General features: G+C 38.5%; 2 protein-coding genes and 1 non-coding gene across 3 annotated transcripts in view; 2 read left to right on the top strand and 1 right to left on the bottom strand.

Annotated features, from left to right (window-relative positions):
- Positions 1 to 20,268, top strand: part of LRP6 (LDL receptor related protein 6) — a 178,402-nt gene that overhangs the window by 37,953 nt on the left and 120,181 nt on the right. The window lies entirely within an intron of this gene.
- Positions 4,668 to 4,774, top strand: LOC118025839. The gene has a single exon (XR_004683401.1). It is a non-coding gene; the product is annotated as a U6 spliceosomal RNA (small nuclear RNA).
- Positions 16,070 to 16,543, bottom strand: LOC118025404 (UPF0184 protein C9orf16-like). The gene has a single exon (XM_035027820.1). It carries the CDS (start codon positions 16,541 to 16,543, stop codon positions 16,070 to 16,072), a length of 474 nt encoding a protein of 157 aa, XP_034883711.1.

Here is a 20,268-nt window from a genome sequence, read left to right on the forward strand (position 1 = left end):
TATTTTAGTGCTGGAAATGGCCTTCCCTTCCCTTTCCAATGCAGATGTAACTCTTGATGACATATTTGACATTCATTGCTCCCCATGATGCTTTGTATTGGCAGCTCTAGCTGTTTCTGGAAATTTCGAAGTCAGAATTATTTTGAAAAATGAAAAAAAAAATCCCTAAAGGATCCATTTTTGTTTTTAAATTATCTGTATATAATAAATTGATGTGAAAAAATTGGAAAGTTAAAAAAGTTTATTGGGAATTTTTTTTAAGATTTATTTATTTATTTTAGAGTGCATGCAAGCAGGGGGAGGGGCAGAGAGAGAGGGAGAGAATCTGAAGTAGACTTCCTGCTCAGTGCAGAGCCCAACACAGGGCTAAATCCCACAACCGGGAGATCATGACCTGAGCTGAAATCAAGAGTCGGACGCCCAACTGCCTGAGCCACCCAGGTGTCCCGTTTACTGGGGAATTTTTAAAACTCTTTTATAAACTTGTGATTTTTTTAGTTCACATAATCTTTCTGAGATATCTGTTTCATTTGTAGGGATATTTTATCTTTGTACCATGTCTGGATTATACATATTTGAGGGCAGAACATGCTAGTCTTGTCTTGCACTACACTTATACTAAGGGATATAAATTGGTATTCATTTGATAAAGTTAAAATACTGTGACTCAACTTTTTCTCCTCACCTGGCCCAAATAAAGTCCTCAGATAATCGTAACCCACGTTACAGAGTAAATCTTCTTTATATACATTGGATATAGAAGATACTTTGCCTAATCTTGGAGGACAAATCCCATTAGATGTTTTCCTTTCTCTGTCTAGGGTTGTTTTCCTCCCCTCATGCTGAATGATGAGTTTGGGTTTGCAAAATGGTACCATCCTTGAGATTAGCTGCTATAGTTCTCCAACATCACATCCCTGTATAGTGTCCTCTCAGCAGGGCTCAGTAGCTTCCACTCCTTTTGGATCAGCTTCATTGATGCATCCTTGAGTGCCATGAATGCTTCTCTCCTGACTCTCTAGGAGTAAAATTGCCATTTTACTGCACTCCTTGGAGAAGGACAAAGTCTGATAAGGCAGATTCTGAGCCTGAAGCCTAGGGAAAAATATTGTGTGACTGCTGTGGAGAAGGTCCAAGCATAGAGCCTCATTATGCTGTCAGGTCATTGCATTACTGGAGACACTCACTTGTTAAATTTTAGGAATAACATTTATTTATTATGGATACATAATAAATTATGGATAAATAAATTATGGATACATAATTTAGCTGCCTTTGGGAGAATGTACCAATTGAGGATTTGGTACCAATCTTACCAGTACAAATGAGCACCAAGCTTTATAGAACAGCAAACTGAAACAGACAGGGCTTTGTCTTTTTTTTTTTTTTTTTCTTTTAATAAACTTTTTTTTGAGAGCAGTTTTTGGTTCATAGCAAAATTGAATGGAACAAAATATTTCTAATTCTTCCCTTCTGTAATAAAAGTTTTATTTCATAATCACTTTATTCCTTCTCTAATGCTTTTCCTTTCTTTAATGTAGACCTATGTTTCTTACTTATATCATTTTTCCTTCTCTCTGCAGAACTTCTTGCAAGACAAGTCTATAGGCAATAAATTCCCTCAATTTTTGTTTGAGAACATCTTTTTTCACTTTTGAAGAATAATTTTGCAGGGTACAGAATTCTAGCTTGGTAGGTTTTCCCTCTTTCACCTTTCTCAATATTTTACTCCAATCTCTTCTTGCTTGCATGGTTTCTGAGGAGAAGTCAGATGTCATTCTTATCCTTGCACCTCTGTAGATGAGGTGTTTTTTTTTTTTTCCCAAGATTTTTTTCTGTATCTTTGCTTTTCTAGAGTTTGAATATGATATGCTTAGGTTTTTTGTTTGTTTTTTGTATTTATGCCGCTTTGCTGTTCTGTGAACTTCTTGGATCTGTGGATTGGTATCTGACATTTGAAGAAATTCTAAGTTTATCACTGCTTCATATATTCCTTTTTTTCTTTTCCTTCTGGTATTCTCTTTTTTTTAAAAGATTTTATTTGACAGAGAGAGCACAAGCAGAAGGAGAGAGAGGGAGAAGCAGGCTCCCTGCTGAGCAAGGAGCCTGATGTGGGACTCGATCCCAGGACCCTGGGATCATGACCCGGGCCGAAGGCAGCTGCTTAACCTACTGAGCCACCCAGGCATCCCTCCTTCTGGTATTCTCATCATGCATATGTTATATCTTTTGTAGTTATCCCATAGTTCTCAGATATTCTCTTCTGTTTCCCAACCCCTACCCCCCATCTTTTTTTCTCCTTGGCTATTTCTATGGATATATCTGTAAGGGCAGAGATTCTTTCCTCAGCTGTGTCCCTTCTACTAATGAGTCCATTAAAGGTCTTCATTTGGGAAACCTGGGTGGCTCAGTCGGTTGAGCATCTGCCTTTGGCTCCGGTCATGACCCCAGGGTCCTGGGATCGAGTCCCGCTTCGGGCTTCTTGCTCAGCGGGGAGCCTGCTTCTCCCTCTACCTACTTCTCCCTCTGCCTGCCGCTCCCCCTGCTTGTGCCCTCTCTCTCTCTCTGACAAATAAGTAAAGCTTTTCTCTTTAAAAAAAAAAAAAAAGGGCATTCATTTCTGTTATAGTGTTTTAGATCCCCAGCATTTTTTTGGTGCTTAGAATTTCCAGCTCAATGGTCATATTATTCATCTGTTCTTATATGTTGCCTATCTTTTCCATTAGAGCCCTTAGCATATTAATCATGGTGGTTTAAAATTCATACTCTGATAATTCCAACATCCCTACCGTATCTGAGTCTGTTTTTGATGCTTGCCTTGTCTCTTCAAGATTTTTTTCCCTTTAGTTATGCCTTATAATTTTTTGTTGAAAGCTGGCCATGATATACTGGGTAAAAGGAATTGTAGTAAATAGGCCTTTAGCAATGTGTTGAGGTGTTGGAAGAGGAAAAGCATTCTATAATTCTGTGATTAGGTCTCAGTCTTTTAGTGAGCCTGTGCTGAGCTGTGAGCCTCACAAATGCTTCTCAGTTTGTTTTACCCCCTTGGTGGGGCAGGATGGCTGCAGGATGCTCGAGTTGGGGAATTCCCTTCCCTTAGGTCATTTAGGCCCTGATAAAATCCCAACTGGTTAGGCTCTGGTAAAATTGTTTTTCTTGAGGACAGGCCTTGTTAAGAAGAATAAAATGTACTGATGTATTTAAAAATGGCTAGCTTATTTTCCCCCCTGCTGGAAGCATGAATTGATCTTCATTGTGAGAACCTGTTAGAGTTCTTGGAGGTAAAACTTACAAAAGTGTGAGGGCCCCCTCATGACTGGTTCCCTCTGGAATTTTTAACTTTCAAATTTGTCCACACTAAGCCTCTTGCAAGTCAAATATAGTTCAGGTTTTCCTACCCTGGTACTGGTTCCCATGGAGGTTTCTGTTTATAGGTTTCTGCTCTTGTAAGTTGTGACTCTGGATTTGCTTGTCTGTCTCCAGTTTTGAGGGCAGCAATTTGCTCTGTATCCCTACTTCTCTGATGGATCTAAAAACTGTTGATTTTTCAGTTTGTTCAGGTTTTTGCTTGTCGTTAGAATGGAGTGATGGCTTCTCAACTGCTTGTATGCTGCACTGTGTTACTTTTTTGCATTGAAAATCTGAATACATGAAGCATGGGAAGAAAATAATATATCTGTTAACTAGAAGGATCTTACATAGTATAGTCTGGAATTTTAATTTTGATAGATGAGTTCTGGGAATATTCAGAGGTTTACATCTGGATTAGGGCAGGCTTTCAGGAATAGAACCTATATACTCTTATGTCTTATTTATATCCTCAAATTCCCTGAACCGCTGGTATTGGATCTAATAATACTGTTATTTATTAAAATAGCTTACAGTAAGCAAATACTGTTTAGACTGACCTTGTTTAAAAATCTTTATAGTGAGACTGAGCTGAGTAAGTGACTCTACATCATCTCATTTTATATATAGGAAGACCAAAGTGGAAGTGAAATCAGTAGAATGAATTTGTAACTGTCTTTATAAGCTTTCATTACTTTATTAATGATAGAAGTGTAAGTGAAACTCTCAAAACTTGGTTGTAGGGGCGCCTGGGTGGCTCAGTCGTTAAATGTCTGCCTTCAGGGGTGCCTGGGTGGCTCAGTTGTTAAGCGTCTTCCTTCGGCTCAGGTCATGATCCCAGTGTTCTGGGATCGAGTCCCACATCCGGCTCCCTGCTCAGCGGGAAGCCTGCTTCTCCCTCTCCCACTCCCCCTGCTTGTGTTCCCTCTCTCGCTGTGTCTCTCTCTGTCAAATAAATAAAATCTTAAAAAAAAAAAAAAAACTTCATTGTAAAATAAGATGAAATCTGTTTTCTTAAATAACTGTAGCATTGTTTTATTCGAAGCCTAATCAGGAGCAGACAACTGTTAGTAATCTGGAAGCAAAGTTTTCTGAAATGAGTCTCCTCAGAGGTTGTGAAAAAAGTAGTATGTGCATGGAGATAAGACTACAAACATGTAAACTCTGTATCCTGTTTAGTAGAATTGAAGATGGCTTTGGAAATGTGTGTGTTTGCCTGAAGTATGAGTGGTAAAATCATTTGTAAGATGTTTTATATTTATGGAAGATGAGAAGCATCATAAAAACACACTGTACATTTGTCAAGACCCCTAGATCTTGTGCTCGCTTTGGCAGCACATATACTAAAATTGGAACGATACAGAGAAGATTAGCATGGCCCCTGCGCATGGATGACATGCAAATTCATGAAGCGTTCCATATTAAAAAGAAAAAAAAAAAAAAGACCCCTAGATCTTTACCTCAGAAAGTGAACCTTAATGTATGCAAAATTTTAAAAAATCATTTAGGAGTTTGGGGGATCCCAGGATATATTGCAGATTGAAACAGAAGAATCTAATTCTCTTAGAAATTATGAAAGAATCTCACTGCATAGAGTTGGAGAGGAAAGGTACTGACCTAATTAACTTTGGAAATGCATGGAACCTGCAAAACTAAAGGCAAAAGGAACTGCATATAAGCAGTGTACTCTAGTTGTCAATGTTGCTTCCCATAGAGGTACAATGAACAATTCTGATTGCATACTAAAATGAAACAAATAAAATAGATGGTATGTGGTGGGAACCTGGTTTCTTACTATTGGAGTGGGAAGTTACAGATAAACAATGAGGGGAGGCTAGAATGAACTTACGGTAGTGGGTTAGAATTGAAGACATCAGTATGAGCTCATATTTAACTTAATATACAGTGTACGTTTTAAATGAGTTTAGTTCATTAACTTCAAAGCAATCAAAAGTAAAAATTTCAGCCCTGGAGTTAATGCACAGTTTTTTTTATAATTAAGGTAGGACTAGTAGAGAAGTATGTTATAGTTAATATTTTCAGCCTTTGGTTTAAAAAGTATTGTAGGATTTGTCACGTCTCACAGAATGTGGGAGAGTCCTAAGTCCAAACATGTGTATTACCATATTGTTGAATGACTTCTGGTATGAGGGAGATTTGTATTGATACAAACAAATACGTAACTCTTGATCATAGAGTAATGATTATATTTTGCAGTATTTGTAATTTTATTTAAATTACTGTTAAATTTATGTGGTATGCTGCTTGCTTCTCTTTCATTCCCAAGAGGAGACACAGAAACAGAGTTTCAATGTAGGTAATGCTTGTACCTAATTTTTTTTTTTTTTAAGATTTTATTTATTTATTTGACAGAGAGACAGTGAGAGAGGGAACACAAGAAGGGGGAGTGGGCGAGGGAGAAGCAGGCTTCCCGCCGAGCAGGGAGCCCGACGCCGGGCAGGACCCTGGGATCATGACCTGAGCCGAAGGCAGACACTTAACGACTGAGCCACCCAGGCGCCCCGCTTGTACCTAATTTTCAATTAAACAGTTTGTGGCAGGACTTGTAGAATGGCCATTTTCAAGTCCTCGTGGGAGGCTGAGATAAATGACTATAGCGTGCCATACAAGGGCTTGGGAAAACACAGGCCCTATTTTTTCTTTTGATGAAATGAAGGGCTTGAATAAAATAATTAGGGAAATATTTCTTAAAAACCTTGGAGCATCTTTGTAATTTGTATTATGCTTAGCTAATGGCATGAATGCTTACCACATTTTCTGGGAGAATGATTTAAAATACTTTATCTTGGTGTTGGACTGTGTCAGCTATAATTTTGGGTTCAGAAAATGCAGTCACAATATCATTGAGATTTAATTGATGTTTTTTTCTGAATTGATGTAGATTTATCCTAGAAATATTGCTTAGTGTTTCCTAGAGTTGTGTATATTATTTGTATTATTATGTGTTTACTGGGTGTTCTCTGATGTTACAAAGACATATTTATATGGAAAGGTAACAGATACTTTGGTTTTGTTCCCCTGTTACAATAAAGATTCTGATTTAGTTCAGGGTAGAACTTGAGATTTGCTGAGACTGTTGGTACATGGTCCACATTTTGAGTAGCAAGGGGTGCGCAAAAGTTTTCTAGAAAGGTCCAGATTATAAATATTTTAGTCTTTGTGGGCCATGTATGGTCTCTGTTGGATGTTCTTTTTTCTTTTCTTTTTTTTTTTTTTACAACCTTTAAAAATATAAAAACCCTTTTTAGCTAGGGTCATACAAAAAGCAAGGCAGGGGTTGGATTTGAACCCCTGACCATAGTTTGCCTATTTTTGCTTTAGAGAAAAGGTGTGTGCATTTAGTTGTTGATATAAGCAAAAATCCTAGAATTGATGTTTTGTGACTTTTCTGCATTTCAAATTACCATATGATTTTTCTTTTACATATTAATGAGGTGAATTATCACTGATGGTTCAGAAGCTGGTTGCTATGGTTGTTTTTTTTTTTTCCTTAGTTTAATTGGGGTATAATTTTACATACTGTAAAATTCACCCTTTTCAGTGTATCATCATATGAATTTTGACAAATGCATACAATTGTGTATTGCCAAAGATGAAAAAGCTGGACCCTAGTTAAAACAGTAAGGACAGATTTTAATCAGTAATATATTATTGCAAAATGGAAAAGAATACAGCATAAATGGAACTCTACTTTGATTTGTACATGGGTAACTCAGTGTTTTAAAGGGAGAATGAGGGAGTAGGGACGGGGTGAGCAGGGGTTCAGTAGAGTCAGGGGAGTGATAAATTACAAAAAGCTGGAAGGGGAGATTGGTCTATGTGAAACCATCTGGGTTGGCTAACTGGCACTTATCAGAGGCTCCTCCCCTCCCACAGAGACGGGCAGACAGGGGCCCTATGTTCAGGTGTTGGCTGGAACAAACAGTAAATTCTTTTGGCAGCAGTGAGTTTCTCAGGCAGGCACTTTACGAGGGACTAGGGTCATCTTAGGGATGCAGCCTTGAGCTGTTAGAAACTTAGTATTTTTTCAAGGCTTTTTTGGCCAAAGTTGAGGCCTAGCTGAGAGACTCAGTGGAGCCTGGCTAGAGTTCAGTCAGAGACTCTTTGTCTGTATCAGCACCACAGTTGAGATACAGAACTGTTCCATCACCCCCCCAAATTTCCTTATGCTTTTTTGTACTTACCTTCTTGCCCCCAGTCTCAGCTCCTTGAAGTTACTGACTTGTTTTCTGTTCTGTAGTTTTCTGGAATGTCATACAAGTGGAATCATACAGTATGTATAGCCTTTTGAGATTGGCTTTTTTGACTCAGCATAATACGTTTGAGGTTTATCTATGTTGTGTGTATCAATACTTTTGTTGTGGCTGAGCAGTATGTGTTACAGTTTGTCTCTCCATTAATTAGTTCAAGAACATTTGGGTTGTTTCCAGTTTGGGCAATTAAAAATAAAGCTGCTATAACTATTTGTATGCGGGTTTTTGTGTGAACCTAAGTTTTTATTTCTCTTTCATTACTCTTGGGTAAATACCCAGGAGTCAGATTGCTGGGTTCTGTGGTAACTATAATTAACTTTATAAGAAACTGAAATTTTGCCAAAGTGGCTATACCATTTTTTATTCCCACTAGCAGTGTATGGGAGCTCAAGTAACTTTGCATCCTAACCAGTACTTGAAATTGTCAGTTTCCTTTATGCTATTCTTATATGTATGCAGTGGTATCTCATATGTGTGTGTGTGTTTTAAACACTGTCAAATCAGCTTTATTATTCAGAGCCACTTTGCAGAATTCAGAGTATACAGCATATTCATTTCATAGGTTGTTTACAGTTATCATTCTAGAGATACCAAAGGAAGATTCAAGTATAAATGCAGTGGAGTCTGAGCCTTGCCATATGCTGCTTCTATGCATTGAGGGTGGTGTTTCCCAGTTTGGGGGGCAGATGGTCCCCATTCTCAGGGCTGATTAATCCCTGGGTAAATTCACCAACTTAGGCTCTCCCTGGGTTGGCATATAAGTCAGGGTATGGCTAGCAAAACATAAACTACTCTAGGTTTTTTAGACAGGAATATTTAAAAAATTATATTCCATAATTATATTATTTAAAAATATAGTACTTGGGGTATCTGGGTGGCTCAGTAGGTTAAGCATCTGACTCTTGATTTCTGCTCAGGTCATGATCTCAGGGTCATGAGATTGAGCCCCCCATCAAGCTCTGCACTGGGCATGGAGCCTGCAGATTCTCTCTCCATCTCTCTTTGGGTCTTCCCCCATTCCCCTGCCCCATGAGTACTCTCTCCCCCCGCAAAATACAGTTCTTTCTAAAGTTTTTAAATTTAGCCTACAGATCTTATTTTTTAAATTGTAGTATAGTTGACATAAAATATGATAAAGTTTGAAGTGTATAGCATAGTGATTCAACAATTACATACATTATTGAAATGCCTACTGTGGTAAGTGTAGTTACCATCTGTCGACATACAAAGTTATTACAGTATTATGGATTATATTCCTTATGCTATACGTTTCATCCCTGTGACTGACTTATTTATTAACTGTAAGTTTATAATTCTTAATCCCCTTCGCCTATTTTGCTCATGTCCCCCTCCCTAAAACCACTCTGACTTTTGACACCAGTTGCAGATTGGGGGTCCACAGGACTAACTTTCGGGTTAGTAATATACTAGGACTCTCAGAATTCACTGAAAGTTGTTATATGCTAGTTATGGTTTATTTCAATACGAATAAAAATCAGCCAGGGAAAGAGGTGCACAGGACAGGGTCCACGAGAGTTCCAAATGCAGAGCTTCTAGTTGTCTTCTCCCAGTGGAGTTAGTTGTGTGGACAGCGTTTACTTCTCCTGCGCTGTGTGACAACATGCAGAGTAATGCCAACCAGGTCATTACTTCCTGCTTGGCTGACTTTAGTCTCTAGCCCCTCTAGAGATTGGACTTAATACTGAGTGGCCCAAAGCTCCTACTATAAATCACATTGTTGGCCTAGACTATCTGAGGTGGCTCATGGCCTCAGATAAACAAAAAGACTATCTTCAGACAGAGTCTAAAAGACTCTTATCAATGAGGATAGTCCAGGGGTTTAGAAATTACCTCTCACTGGCTGAGGGCAAAGACCAGACCTCTCCTAGGGCAAGGTTAATCATTTACTGCATATATGTGTTTAGAAGTATATTGGTTAATTTCCAAATTTTTAGGATTTTGTAGATAATGTCCTCTTACAGGGGCTAGTCTAATTCTCTTGTGGCCAGAGAACATACTATATATGATTTCAGTTCTTTGTTGCATGGCCCATATTCTTGTGAATATTCTGTATGTACTTGAGAAGACTGTTTATTCTGCTGTTTTGGAGTGTTTCCTTTTCCTGTGCAGTGCAGTAATTTTTGTCTTAAGATTAGAATTTTTGGTCTTTGAGAATTTTAGAGAGTTTACCAGTAGGTTTGTGGGCTGTGTCCTCCCTTTTCCTCCCACCTGGGAAAGATAAATTTATTCTTTTGATCTTAGTAGTAGTTGTATCTTATTCAGGTTTCTAAAAACTTGCCTTGATACAGTTGTTTTTTTTTTTTTAAAGATTTTATTTATTTATTTGAGAGAGAGAGAATGAGAGAGAGAAAGCACATGAGAGGGGGGAGGGTCAGAGGGAGAAGCAGACCCCCCGCTGAGCAGGGAGCCCGATGCGGGACTCGATCTCGGGACTCCAGGATCATGACCTGAGCCGAAGGCAGTCGCTTAACCAACTGAGCCACCCAGGCGCCCGCCTTGATACAGTTTTGTAAGCTCATGTTTTTCCTGTGCTTTTCTCTGTGGTGCTTTTTTTTTTTTTTTAAAATACTTTGGGGATATCTTCTCCCTTTATTTTTCTTAGAGTTTCTTTGGATTAGCTCTTTACTTTTCATTCTTTTAGCTTTTAGTAATTTAAACGTCTTTAGTACTGTTTTTACCTGTACTTCAAAGTTTCATTATTTGCATCTAATACTTCAGTAATAATATAATAGATTTCTTTGAATTGTGTTTTATTTTTTAGAAATGTGAATCTTAATTTCCAGACAGACAGATACAGGGTTTTTTTCCTAGTTATTATTTCTAGGTTGATTAATTACATTTACTCTGCAACATGTGTATTAGTCCTATACTTAAGGTTTGCATTATGGTCCATTGTGTGGTTTTATTTATTTATTTATTTATTTATTTATTTATTAAATTTAATTTTTTTTAAAGATTTTATTTATTTGACAGAGGGAGCGCGCGAGAGCAAGAACACAAGCAGGGGGAGTGGGAGAGGGAGAAGCAGGCTTCCTGCCGAGCAGGGAGCCCGAGCAGGTCCCAGGACCCTGGGACCATGACCTGAGCTAAGGGCAGATGCTTAATGACTGAGCCACCCCGGTGCCCCAGTGTGTGGTTATATTTAAAAAATATTCCATGTGGGGCGGCTGGCTGGCTCAGTCAGTGGAGTATGCGGCTCTTGCTGTCAAGGTTGTGAGTTCAAACCCCACTTTGGGTGTAGAGTTACTAAGAAAAAAATAAAAAATCTTCAAAAAAATATTCCATGTGTGCTTGAAAAGACTGTATATTTTGTGTTCTAGATGTGTCCATTAAATCAAACTTGTTTGTACTGTTGAAATTTTCTGATTCCTGATTTTTAAGTCTCTGATTTATTGTTAAGAGAAGTACTTAAAAAAATCTTACACTTGGTAATTAATTTGACAATTTCTTTTTATAGATATGCCTATTTTGCTTTATGTGCATTGAGGCTGTTTTTTGAAATACAGGTAGATAGGAATTTTCTTCCTGATGTACCTGATACCATTATTTAGTGACTTTATTGCTACTACTGCATTTTGCCATAGAGTCCATTCTGTTAGGTATCACTCGCTATATCTACTTTCTTGTAAGTTTTTGCATCATATATAGTGTTCCATCTTTTTACATTCTGTGTGTTTATATTTTCTAGGTGTTTCTTTTTTAAGTAGCATATAGTTGGAGTTTTTGGTTTGATTTTAAACCCATCATTAAAAATGTATCTTCTAGGGGCACTTGGGTGGCTCAGTTGGTTAAGTGTCTGCCTTTGGCTCAGGCCATGATCCCAGGGTCCTGGGAGTAAACCCGGCATCGGGTCCCTGCTCAGTGGGAGAGTTTGCTGCTTCTTCTCCCTCTGCCCCTCCTCCCTGCTTTTGCTCTCTCTCATTCTCTCTCTCAAATAAATAAATAAATAAAATCTTCAAAAAAAATAAATAAAATGTCTTCTACTGAAGCTTTTTTCAGTCCTTTTACAACTTGTGCTTATTGTAATTGCTAATATAGCTGTATTCATATCTGACGTGATTTATTTTGAGTTCCTTCTATTCTGCCCATTTTTTTTCTTTCTTGTCTTTCTTATTGATTATATTTTGTCAGTTTTTTCCCTTCTACAAATTTGCAGTCTTTTTGAGAATTAAAAAAAATATCTTATTTGGAAAATTTTTTAAAATTCTGGGAATTTTTAGTATGTACACTTAGGAAGTTCTTAGTATACTTTACCTCTGTTTATTACCTTCCTGGCTTATATATTATCATTATCTTGAGTTTAGGTTCTGCTTCCTTGTTTCTAACCCATAAAACATTATTTTTAAAATTTAGATTTATCATTCTATCTTGCATGTTGGAACTTCTGTTTGGGATAATTTTTCTAAATCTTTAGAATTTCCTTTAGTGAAGTCCTGTTGGGGGCAGACTCTCTCAGGCTTTGTTTATCTGAATCTACCTTTATTTTGCCTTTGTTTTCAATTTTTTTGTATAGGATATAATTCCAGGTCAACAGATATTTTATCTTACCATGTTAACGGTATTATTCTGTTGTCTGATGGCTTTCTTTGTTGTTGTTGAAGCTATCCACTATTACCATTCCTCTCTGATTACAGTTTTAGTGTGATTTATCTGGTTTTTAAAAAGTTTATCTAGGGCGCCTGGGTGGCTCAGTTGGTTAAGCGACTGCCTTCGGCTCAGGTCATGATCCTGGAGTCCCGGGATCGAGTCCCAGATCGGGCTCCCTGCTCGCCGGGGAGTCTGCTTCTCCTCCCTCTGACCCTCCTCCCTCTCCTGCTCTCTGTCTCTCATTCTCTCTCTCTCAAATAAATAAATAAAATCTTTAAAAAAAAAAAAAAGTTTATCTAGATTCTTTTATTATGCCAATTGGTATTTGGTTTCTTGATTCTGTGGACTGATGTCTTTCATCAGTTCTAGAAACTCTTCTAAAATATTGCTTTTACATCATTTTTCTTTTTGTAAAGAACTCTAACTAGACATTTGTTTTCCTCACTCTTCTCTTTTAACCTCTCTTTCATGAATCCATTTCTTCCTCTGTGTATTTAGCACTAGAGGTTATCCAGAATTATCTTCATGTTCTTTAATTATCTCTTTATTATAGTCAGGTATTTCTACCATTTCTGTGTATGTGTGTGTATGTGTTTTCCTTTTAGTTTACCCATTGAGAGTGTTTAAGTTGGGGTTTCTGGCATTATGTGTATTCTCTCATCTAAGGGTGCTACCTTGTATAGATTATAGAGACCATCTCTCCTTCAACACTAGATTACTTTTCTGTTTTTCCTTTCTGTATTTTCTGTGCTGAGAATATTTGCTTTAATTTTTATGGGTACAGACATGCATTTAAAATATTTTTATAGTTTTAGCTGTCATTTTTTAGGTGCTCTTTAATAGGAAGGTTTCTCTGGGCTTCTAGTCTGTCATTTTGCCAAAAACAGATTTTATAAGTTTTTTTTGTCCTCTCCCTTCCCCAATATTTAATCTACTATTTCTTTTCTTTACGATTTCATATGTTGCACTGTTTCTAATACTGAGAAGCGTTAAGTATGTTCAGCTTCTCCTTTTTTTATGTTTTAGTTTTTTTTTTTTTTAAAGATCTTATTTATTTGAGAACGAGGGAGAGAGCATGAGCAGTGAGGAGGTTCAGAGGGAGAGTGACAAGGAGACTCCCTGCTGAGCAGGGAGCCCAGTGTGGGGCTTGATCCCAGGACCCCAGGATCATGACCTGAGCCGAAGGCAGACCCTTAACCAACTGAGTCACTCAGGCACCCCATATGGTTTAGTTTTTTTGTGTATTTTAAACACTCATAAACTTACATTTCATACCTACAAAAAAGATAAAAAGAATTACATAATGAACAATGGTATGCCTGCTATACAAGCTAAACAATAGAGTATTACCAGTACAATTTGCTCTTCATACTGGTTGCCTCCTTGCTTGCACCATACATCATATTTAATTCTTTATTTTTGGAGATGTGAAGTAGAGTGAGACTCTCAAAGAACCTCCCACCATGAGTTTTAAAAATCGATACTAGATTTCTAATTTGATAAATTTTGAGAGTTGGATTAGAAATTAATTCGTAGTCCGCTCCCATTTTCTTTTTGTCAGTTATTTCAACTGAAGGAAAAAGTTTATTGTGTAGCTTTCAGATGATTTTGCCCTTCTTTTCTACATGCTTCCCATCTGTGGTAGATTAATGAATGCCTACTGAAACATTCTGTTCAGCTTTTTAAGTGGTGTTTATGTAGAATTCATTAACAAATTAATATCTTACCCATTGCTTTGTGTTCTTTTGCAAACTAAATCTTTGTGAAATGAGCCTATTTAAAATATATGTTTCTGGGGCGCCTGGGTGGCTTAGTCGTTAAGCATCTGCCTTCGGCTCAGGTCATGATCCCAGGGTTCTGGGATCAAGCCCCGCATTGGGCTCCCTGCTCAGTGGGAAGCCTGCTTCTCCCTCTCCCACTCCCCCTGCTTGTGTTCCCTCTCTCGCTGTGTCTCTCTCTGTCAAATAAATAAATAAAATCTTAAAAAATATATAAATAAAAAAATACAATACATGTTTTAAAAAATAAGTATTAAATAACCGTTTCTGTTTTGTTTTTTCTGTGGTTACCTTAAAGTTTTTTTCTTTGACTTGTTTGACTCCAGAGTGAAATTAGGAGTAACTTATTCTTGCCTTTTGGCCCTAGATAGTATCTAGGTAGCTCTAAAATTAGCACCATTATCAGAAGACTGGAGATCTTTTAGATTGTATTTCACTCTGATTTTTGGAGTCTCAGAAAGAAATGGACTCTTGTCAAAGGGTCTTAATGTCTCCCCGACCTCCACAAAGAGTGGGTTGGCTTTAGGATGTGTCTGTCTACCATGGGTGTCTGATTAAGGTTGCAGACTTTTCTCTGCTTGATCTATGTGGATTTGAAAAAGAGAGTAATAAGTGATGACTTTTATTTTCATGAGTGTTTAAACACTTGGAAGTATACCAGTTTTCCCTGGTGAAATCTCAGAATTATTAGTTGCTTTTTGAGTAAGGCAGTTTTGTTAAAGGCTTCTTTTTTTAATTTTATTATTATTTTTTAAGATTTTATTTATTCATCTGACAGAGAGATAGAGAGAGAGCACAAGTAGGCAGAGGCAGCAGAGGGAGAGGGAGAGGGAGAAGCAGGCTCCCCACCGAGCAGAGAGCCCGACGCGGGGCTTGATCCCAGGACCCTAGGATCATTACCTGAGCCGAAAGCAGCCGCTTAACCGACTGAGCCACCCAGGCGCCCCATGTTGGCTTCTTAAATATTGATCTCCTACTTGACTGGACCTACTGAAGTACAAAACAAAAAAATTATAATTATTTTAAAAAATGTTAGTTTTGTGATCTTTTTCACACTTTAGTTAGCATAGCTAAGGGTAGATGCAAGTCACCCAGTGTCAAAGTAATACAGTGTCAAAGTGACTATTTATATTGTATATATTTTTATGAAAATCATAGGTAACTTAACGTGCCTTTTTTTTAAGCATTTTGACAGCATGTTCTAAACTGAGAATAAGAGCTCTAAAGGGATATGTATTATATTCATTTGTTCATATCCTGTAAGTAAAATGACTCTCATGTGTGTAAGATCTTCAGTGAATAAGCAAACTTAAAACTCCATTGAGGGTTGCCAGTAAATATTTTTATATGTAAAGAATTGGAATCTAAAAGTTTGGAAATTTGTAATAAAGATTTGAAAATCTATTTTCATCCTTACATATCTTTGGATATTTATACTTAGTACAATTTAAGCAGTAATTGTGAAGTCTAAAAATCCCATTTCTCAAGTTATAAAACTTTTGAGGGAAATATGGAAGACTTGTGTGGGAAGTAATTTATTTGATGCTCTGCTTCCTTATATAATCTTCCATAGCTTTAAGAGCTACTTATTAACTGATATTTAGGGCCAGCTGGTTAGTGAGTTAAATATATTAACACCAATGTAAAAGAGTGCTGTGGATAAACATGCTTCAGGAAGTCCAGATTCCTCTTCACTCTTTCTAAACCTTAAGTGAGTTAGAATTCTTTGAGGAGCTTTTATTTTTTTAATTTTTAAAAATACTGTTTGTTTTGTTGTCCACCTGTTAATGCCCGAGCGAGTGGGGAAGTACCCTGGAATTGGGCACGCAAGCAGGGTGGCTGGTTCACAGGCCTACACCTAACCCCAGGAGAGGATGCCAGGCAGTGGGGGCTGGCCCAGGCACACCAAGGGCAGTACCAGGAGGGTGGCCCAGGCAGGCAGACCCACCAGGGAACCTGTAAGGCCAGCCCTTGAGAAGGTATCTAAGCCAGATGGTGCATGTCCAGGCCAGAGCCTAACCCAGGGAGGCAGTGTTGGGGCTGGTTGGTGGCTCCCAGAGCCTAGGGACTGGCATCTCTAGGGAACTCCCCAAGCTGCTGCTGGAACCCAAGGCATGTCTGCCAGTTGGACTCAAGCAGCTCCTGAAGGCAGACATGGAGGTGGTGGTTCTTGTCCTCTAGGTGGTCCAGACAGGAGTTGATCTGGTCCGCCATGGAGTTGATGGCAGCATATTCTGCTTTCCCAAGGCTGTCGTCCTTGCCTTTTGCACCTGCCTCCACCAGCATGCCCACATCTCCACTGGGGCCCGACACCGTGGGCTCGGATGCCACAAGGGCTGTGCTACGATGGAACGTGCCGACAGCCGGTGCCAGTCGGAAGGTCGAGGAGCTTTTAGACGATATTGTTATGTGCGTCCCAACCCAGACCCATTTAATGAGAATCTCTGATGGAAGAGCCCAAGTTGCTGGTATTTTTAAGAGTTTCTGAAGTCTTTCCCAAATGCTGCCATGATTGAAAATTGGCATCATCATCATCATCACTAGTATTATTGTTATTACTGTGTTTGTGTGTGGAGGGGGGAGCACAGCCTAAGAAACACTGTGCTAAAGAAAACTTGTATTAGTCCATTCAGGCTTCTATAACAAAATACCATTGCTGGTGGCTTATAAACAGCAGAAATTTATTTCTCACACTTCTGGAGGTTGGAAAACCCAAGATCAAGGTGCTGACAGATTTGGTGTCTGGTGAGGGCCTGCTTCCTCCATGGCTCTTTTTCACTGAAACCTCACAAGCTAGAAAGGGATAGGGAGCTTTCTTGGGCCTTTTTAATAAGGGCAGTAATCCCATTCATGAGGGCTCCACCCTTATGACCTAATCACCCCCAGAATCCCTACTTCCTAATACCATTACATTGGGAGGTGAGATTTCAACATATGGGTTTGGGGGGTGACCAGACTTTCAGACCATAGCATAATTGTTAATTATATTTATAATTCTAGTTTCTGAATATTCAAGAACTGGTTATGTCATGGTCATTATGTATTGATGATTATTGGGTTTTGAAGTTATGAAAGTGTGACAGGTCGGTTGAGTTTTCTTTCTTTTACCAAATATTTTACCATAAATACCAAATTTTAATGTTAAGTTGGCTTTTCTGTCTGTCACAGATTGTTCCCTTTATATCAGTTTTCATCAAGATAATGTTTTAGATAAGTGTACAGATGGAAGGTTCAGGATGTAATTTGCCTGATAGTTCTCTGCCAGTCATTCTTATGAATGTTGATATTGGCCCTTAGGAGAGGAGTCCCAGTAGATTGAGGGAAGAGCTGTGAAACTTTTGAAACATGCCATTTGTAAGATGTTGGGATGGGAGGACTTCTAACATATGAGGCTTTGTTGGTAGAAGAGTTGAAGTGACCATCTAAACTTTAAAGTGATGCTTTTGGATGGTATTGGACCTAAAAATGCATGTTAGTGTTCATAGTTTTAAGTAATAGAAATCCCCATGGTTTAAACAGAAGAAGTATTTTTAAAGAGGTTATTGGGTTATTCATAAAATTTCCTAAATCGTAGAAGAATCAGGCTTGGAGTCTGTAGCCAGGTACAATGCTAAAAATCATACCACAGACCTGGTCCAGTGATGGCACCACTGTTAGGTGGCATGTTTACCACTGTTTGTACTCTCACTGACATAAGGCAACAGATACTCCTAAAGCTGCTGCTAGTGCTTCCTTGCAAAACTGGATTAAAGAAGGATGAATTAATTCAAACTGGATTTAATGAGCCTTTGCTATTGCCCCCAACCTCACCAGCAAGGGTTGCTTGTGGTCCTTGCTGCTGCTTCTCTGCTGTTGCTTCCTTCTCTTCTGCCTCCACTTTCTCTTTTTCTCGGTTTGTCTGACAAGCAAAACCCAAATCTTATGCCCCCTGTCCTGACTGCAAGGGAGATTTAGAAAGCAAATAGCTGGTGCTTTCAGGACGTGCCTCTGCCTCATGAAGCAGAGGATTCTTTAAACACAGGAAGGTAGATGAGACACTCTATGGCTCCCTAAAATGCCAGGTATCCACAGCAGACATTTTTGAGTGCATGATTATAGGACCTGTGGATATCTTTGCTATGATGTGTGTATTGTTTCTATTTTTCCCCCTTTTTAGTGTTGAAAAAGTGAATGAGGTATGATGGTGGATATAAAGGAAGACAGTTAACTATAAATTTTGTAACTGGAATGGGCCCCAGGAATAATATAAGCCAATCTAAAAAAGAAAATACTAATTTTAAGGGTTAATGTTCTTTAGGTAGATGTCATTCTCTGAGAAATCATATTTACTCCTGATAATGAAACCGATTTCTACCCCCATTAGTCCTCATGAGAAAGCTGCTATGATACCCACAGTGACATATGTCTTTGGCATTTGTTCCTGCTGTATCAGGGCAAAGTACAATATAGTAAAAGAAGGTAAGATGAGCTTGAGAAATGGGGAAAAACTGAGAGCTTTTCCCCTAAGGTCAGGAACATGGCACCACTGCTATTCAACATAGTACTAGGGGTCCTAGCCACGGCAATCAGACAACAAAAAAAATAAAAGGCATCCAAATCGGCAAAGAAGAAGTCAAACTCTCACTCTTTGCAGACGATATGATACTTTATGTGGAAAACCCAAAAGACTCCATCCAAAACTGCTAGAACTCATACAGGAATTCAGTAAGGTGGCAGGATATAAAATCAATGCACAGAAATGAGTGGCATTCCTATACACCACCACCAAGACAAGAAAGAGAAATTAAGGAGTCGATCCCATTTACAATTGCACCCAAAACCATAAGATACCTAGGAATAAATCTAACCAAAGAGGTAAAGAATCTGTGCTCAGAAAACTATAGAATACTCATGAAAGAAATTGAGGAAGACACAAAGAAATGGAAAAATGTTCCATGCTCATGGATTGGAAGAACAAATGTTGTGAAAATGTCAATGCTACCTAGAGCAGTCTACACATTTAATGCAATCCCCATCAAAATACCATCCACTTTTTTCAAAGAAACGGAACATTTGTATGGAACCATAAAATTTGTATGGAACCGTAAAAGACCCCGAATAGCCAGAGGAATGTTGAAAAAGAAAAGCAAAGCTGGTGGCATCACAATTCCAGACTTCGCGCTCTATTACAAAGCTGTAATCATTAAGACAGTATGGTACTGGCACAAAAACAAACACATAGATCAGTGGAACAGAATAGAGAGCCCAGAAATGGACCCTCAACTCTATGGTCAGCTAATCTTCGACAAAGGAAAGAATGTCCAAGGGAAAAAAGACAGTCTCTTCAACAAATGGTGTTGGGAAAACTGGACAGCCACATGCAGAAGAATGAAACTGGACCGTTTCCTTACACCACACACAAAAATAGACTCAAAATGGACGAAAGACCTCAATATGAGACAGGAATCCATCAAAATCCTAGAGGAGAACACAGGCAGCAACCTCTTCAACCTCAGCCGCAGCAACTTCTTCCTAGAAACATTGCCAAAGGCAAGGGAAGCAAGGGCAAAAATGAACTATTGGGACTTCATCAAGATAAAAAGCTTTTGCACAGCAAAGGAAACAGTCAACAAAACCAAAAGACAACCGACAGAATGGGAGAAGATATTTGCAAATGACATATCAGATAAAGGGCTAGTATCCAGAACCTATAAAGAACTTATTCAACTCAACACCCAAAGAACAAATGATCCAATCAAGAAATGGGCAGAAGACATGAACAGACATTTTTCCAAAGAAGACATCCAAATGGCCAACAGACACATAAAAAAGTGCTCAACATTGCTCGGCATCAGGGAAATCCAAATCAAAACCTGAATGAGATACCACCTCACACCAGTCAGAATGGCTAAAATTAACAAGTCAGGAAACGACAGATGTTGGCGGGGATGCGGAGAAAGGGGAACCCTCCTACACTGTTGGTGGGAATGCAAGCTGGTGCAGCCACTCTGGAAAACAGTATGGAGGTTCCTCAAAAAGTGAAAATAGAGCTACCCTATGACCCAGCAATTACACTACTGGGTATTTACCCCAAAGATACAAATGTAGTGATCTGAAGGGGTACGTGCACCCCAGTGTTTATAGCAGCAGTGTCCACAATAGCCAAAGTATGGAAAGAGCCAAGATGTCCATCGACAGATGAATGGATAAAGAAGATATGGTAGATATAGATCTATCTATCTATCTATCTATCTATCTATCTATCTATCTATCTATCTATC

Source organism: Mirounga leonina, unplaced genomic scaffold (genome assembly GCF_011800145.1).
Source record: "Mirounga leonina isolate KUSES-001 unplaced genomic scaffold, KU_Mleo_1.0 Mir_201, whole genome shotgun sequence".
Taxonomy (NCBI): domain Eukaryota; kingdom Metazoa; phylum Chordata; class Mammalia; order Carnivora; family Phocidae; genus Mirounga; species Mirounga leonina.